The sequence below is a fragment of the Hippocampus comes genome, unplaced genomic scaffold, assembly GCF_001891065.2.
Source record: "Hippocampus comes isolate QL1 unplaced genomic scaffold, H_comes_QL1_v1.1 scaffold198, whole genome shotgun sequence".
Lineage (NCBI taxonomy): Eukaryota > Metazoa > Chordata > Actinopteri > Syngnathiformes > Syngnathidae > Hippocampus > Hippocampus comes.
In genome coordinates this window covers 79606-83299 of record NW_017804974.1, presented here as the reverse complement: position 1 = coordinate 83299, position 3694 = coordinate 79606, and the positions used below count along the sequence as shown (strand labels likewise).

General features: G+C 41.7%; 1 protein-coding gene across 6 annotated transcripts in view; it reads left to right on the top strand.

Moving 5' to 3' along the window:
- Nucleotides 1-3694, top strand: part of shank2b (SH3 and multiple ankyrin repeat domains 2b) — a 188969-nt gene that overhangs the window by 159250 nt on the left and 26025 nt on the right. For 2 of the 6 annotated variants that reach the window (XM_019892583.1, XM_019892576.1), the window contains 3 exons: nucleotides 674-697; nucleotides 1631-1669; nucleotides 2225-2337. In XM_019892583.1, the coding sequence (XP_019748142.1) occupies nucleotides 674-697; nucleotides 1631-1669; nucleotides 2225-2337 (176 nt within the window). The remainder of the gene's footprint in view (nucleotides 1-673; nucleotides 698-1630; nucleotides 1670-2224; nucleotides 2338-3694) is intronic. The other 4 variants (XM_019892598.1, XM_019892590.1, XM_019892616.1 and 1 more) reach the window with 2 other exon arrangements.

Here is a 3694-nt window from a genome sequence, read left to right as displayed (position 1 = left end):
GGGGTGTGTGGGGGGTGTGTGTGTGTGTGTGTGTGTGTGTGTGTGTGTGTGTGTGTGTGTGTGTGTGTGTGTGTGTGTACATACATACAATTCAAATCCTGGAGACCAAGACCCCAAAATGCATTTTCGTGCACATGTGTGTGCTTTTATAGGCAAATGCTTAAAATAAATGTGCCAGTCTTGTCATTGACTTCTTTTTCTAAGCAGCTCATGCTTTAGTGTAAACACTTGGATTCATCATCACTAACTGCAGTCGTGTGCCCTGTGTGAAAAGTGAACAAAGAGCATGTAAAGGGGTGAAGGGTATTTATTTATTTATTTATTTATTTTCATGGCTGGTGAACAAGTTGACTTTCGCAGAAAAATGCTGATGGAAACATAAATGTGGTCAGCATGTTTTTCTCTCCACAGCTGCTGATCTTACATGTTTACGTTCCATTTACTGAATAGTCCTGTTTTCTAGCGTTGGTAAGTGTACTGCACTTGAATGTATCATAGCCAGCCTGGTAACGATAATGTACTGTATATTTTATTCGAATGGAAGATCGGTTTACTGGTGTAGCATAGAAACACACGTTAAATGATGAGAAGCAAATTGATCAACTATGTTTTCCAAAGAAATGGGGTCTGTCTTGTACTCGCAAGACTCAACAATGTTTTCTGTCACCCCAAGCCACTCTAAGGAAAAAGAAAGGTGGTAAGTTATCATAGGCATGCTAACACAACGATACTCGATATTTACTTCATTTTCTCCACCTTTCTGCGATCAGCTAACACTCCCATATTTATTATTTTGTGAGTGACTTACTTCAGTTAACCCAAATAGGGTCACTCAATGTCATGTTTTTGATACTGTTGTTGTCTTTCTTAGCCACTGCATGATTCGATGTTGTAACGTGAAAATGTATTCCAAGTTCTTCTGCCCATTTGACGCACTTGCTGTACCACAATGTATTGTTTGTTGTTCTTTTGGAACTTTTTGTTTGAAGTCGATATGGCACTGTCGGGATGTTTTTAAATCGTAGCCCATCACAAATTGTTTCCTAAATCTTTTATGCAGAATGACACACAATCTTCTTTTATATCGCTAACATCAGAAAGCTCTCCAAAACATGCTATGCAGAGAAATGTAAATGTGTTTGTGATTGTGTATGTCAGCAAAACACACACAAAAAAAAAACACTGTCTCAACAAGTCAGTGTTTGTTAATCAGGTCAAACCTAAAAAAAAAAAAAATTCACTGTCATTTCTTTTTCTTCATGTGTTCGTCTATTCTTTACCCCCACATGTCACTGCAGGCTTATGTGTTTGTGTGTGCGTACAATACATGTGTGCGTCTGTGTGAGGAGAGAGGTTTATTCCAAGAAAGAAAGAAGAAATGTTTCAGTCAGAGATAGGTTTCCAGGGCAACAGTGTTTTGTGATATGATGTAGCTGAAATCCAATTGGGAGGCAGGTTCAAGAGAAAGGAAATTTGTATTTTAGTGTGTGTGTGTGTGTGTGTGTGTGTGTGTGTGTGTGTGTGTGTGTGTGTGTGTGTGTGTGTGTGTGAGACTGTCGTAAAGGAGTTAAGGTCATTGATGCTCCTTTCCTCCCCTCCCCCCCTCCCTATTCCTCTCCTCTGTGTGTAGATGCGCAGAAGAAGAGGATTGTTTTCCGAGTCACTCTAAGTAATCACACCCCATAATGCATGGAAGCTTTCTAATGAGAAAGAGTCAGGGGAGGTGATGTGAGGCTAGATCAGGGCTAGCATGTAGCTTCCATGAGCAAAACACAAAGTGGGCTCTACATCAAATGGCATCATCACGGAGGGGAGTTCAGTCCTGCCAAGTATGCCGTTGATCTATTTGGAGATTCAACAAACAACAGAGAGAGCGAGACCAGACAGAAGATAACGGCATACTTGTGAGATGAACTACTGAATTGCTCATTTGGTAGTGACTGAGGAACAACCCGAAGACTTGGATGATGCTATTGAGTCGGCTGCTTCGAAAGAGTTTGCACGGCTTCCAAGGCTTTGACGCAGCCAAGACATTCCATCTCAGCCCACTTGCTCCCCCTGTTTTACGTTTCATCCGCAACATGAGCGTGCAGGGGAGGATCTTGTGAATCATTCGCTTGCATTTGGCTCATGAGATCCTGATTGAAGCTTTGCAAACCGAAATCCGGCTTGGTAGTTTGTCTTCTTTCTTCATGAAATTAGGAATTGCTTTTGTTTTTTTCAGATAAAGTTGAAGAGATGACGCATGCCCAGAAGACATCGCCAGTTGATATGAAGATCGCAACAATCAAGCCACGCCCATCCAGTCGCTGCTTGATTACACCCACCGAACTAAATGTAAGATAATGCAACCGAACTCAACTGTGTTTTGTTTTGGGGGGTTTTTAGTTCTAATCATAACCGGTACATTTCTAGAAAAATGTATTGATGAGATCTGGGTAGGTCACTTTTTTTTTTCTCGTGCATGGTCATGCACAAAGGCGACTTGGTTCTGGGGCTGGAACAGATCAATTCTATTTCCTTTCATTTTAATGTGAGAACTGAGATTTCCATGTAACTAAGATTGAGCAGTTTGTCTTTCTTGATTAATTCAGTTGAAAAAAATTATTGGATATACTAATGATAGAGAAATCTGTGAGCAAAATTGAATCATGTTTAAAGTTTCATTTAATTTGGGCACATCTAAACATTTGAGTGCGTATCCAGCGCCCAAATGCATGGGTGCAAAGGCGCCGGCTGTCTGGGCGGAGGGCTTTTGAGGTCCACAATTATCACATCAATGAAGGGGGTGAACAGGGAAGAAGGCCAGACTCGGTCACAAAGGGGGAAAGAACGATTCGGGAACAAAGCGTTGTTGAACAACAAAAGACGATTTGAGAACACCCGTCGCGCCCAGGTGACATTTGTCGTCCGCAAAGTCTGCAACATGTTGTTTCAGTGTAGACCAGACAGAAAGGCGTCAACGTACCGGTGGTTCAAAGCTTAAACCAAGGTAACCAATCACTACCGATGGGCCGGGCGTGCGGTATGCAAATATCGGGGGCAGTGTTTTTTTGTATTTTGCATATGTTACAATAAAAGTTCGAACTGGCGGAGAGGGAGCTCTGAGTGTGATTATCGGGGCAACTACCGTCGTTCGCCCTCAGAGATATTTCCCGTCGATATTGAAGACAATATTCCCTGTGTGCCGAGTCATTTGTTTCACTTTGTCCGAGAAAAACTCTGACAACTGTATACAATTTGGACAAACAGATCCAACCTCCTTTTTTCCTTTGCTTTTTCTTGTTTCAAGCACAACTTTTATCCCTTTACTCTGAGCTTGCTTCCTCAAACTTCCGTTTTTTTAATCACTGCTTGCCCGCCTCGCATGCACTCATTTGCTCTATTTTCAAACATGCGCTGAATAAACAGTTTAATCGATAATCATGTCACGTGTGAGGAAAAACAATGCATGTGAGTCGTCTGCGCATTTCCGTGACAGTTGTAGAAATATTAACTCTTCTCCTGGGTCTAACTCAGTGTGAAACGAATTATTCCGACAAGTGAGGCCAGCCATGAGTTTAGAGTGGGAGTACACAAAAATGGTATGACTCCAACTTTGTGATGAATTATTGGAACAGGTACCGAACCCAACCAGTTAATATGCACATTGACAGAATCCTTCATTCGTGGGGAAAAAAAATTCTATCTATCC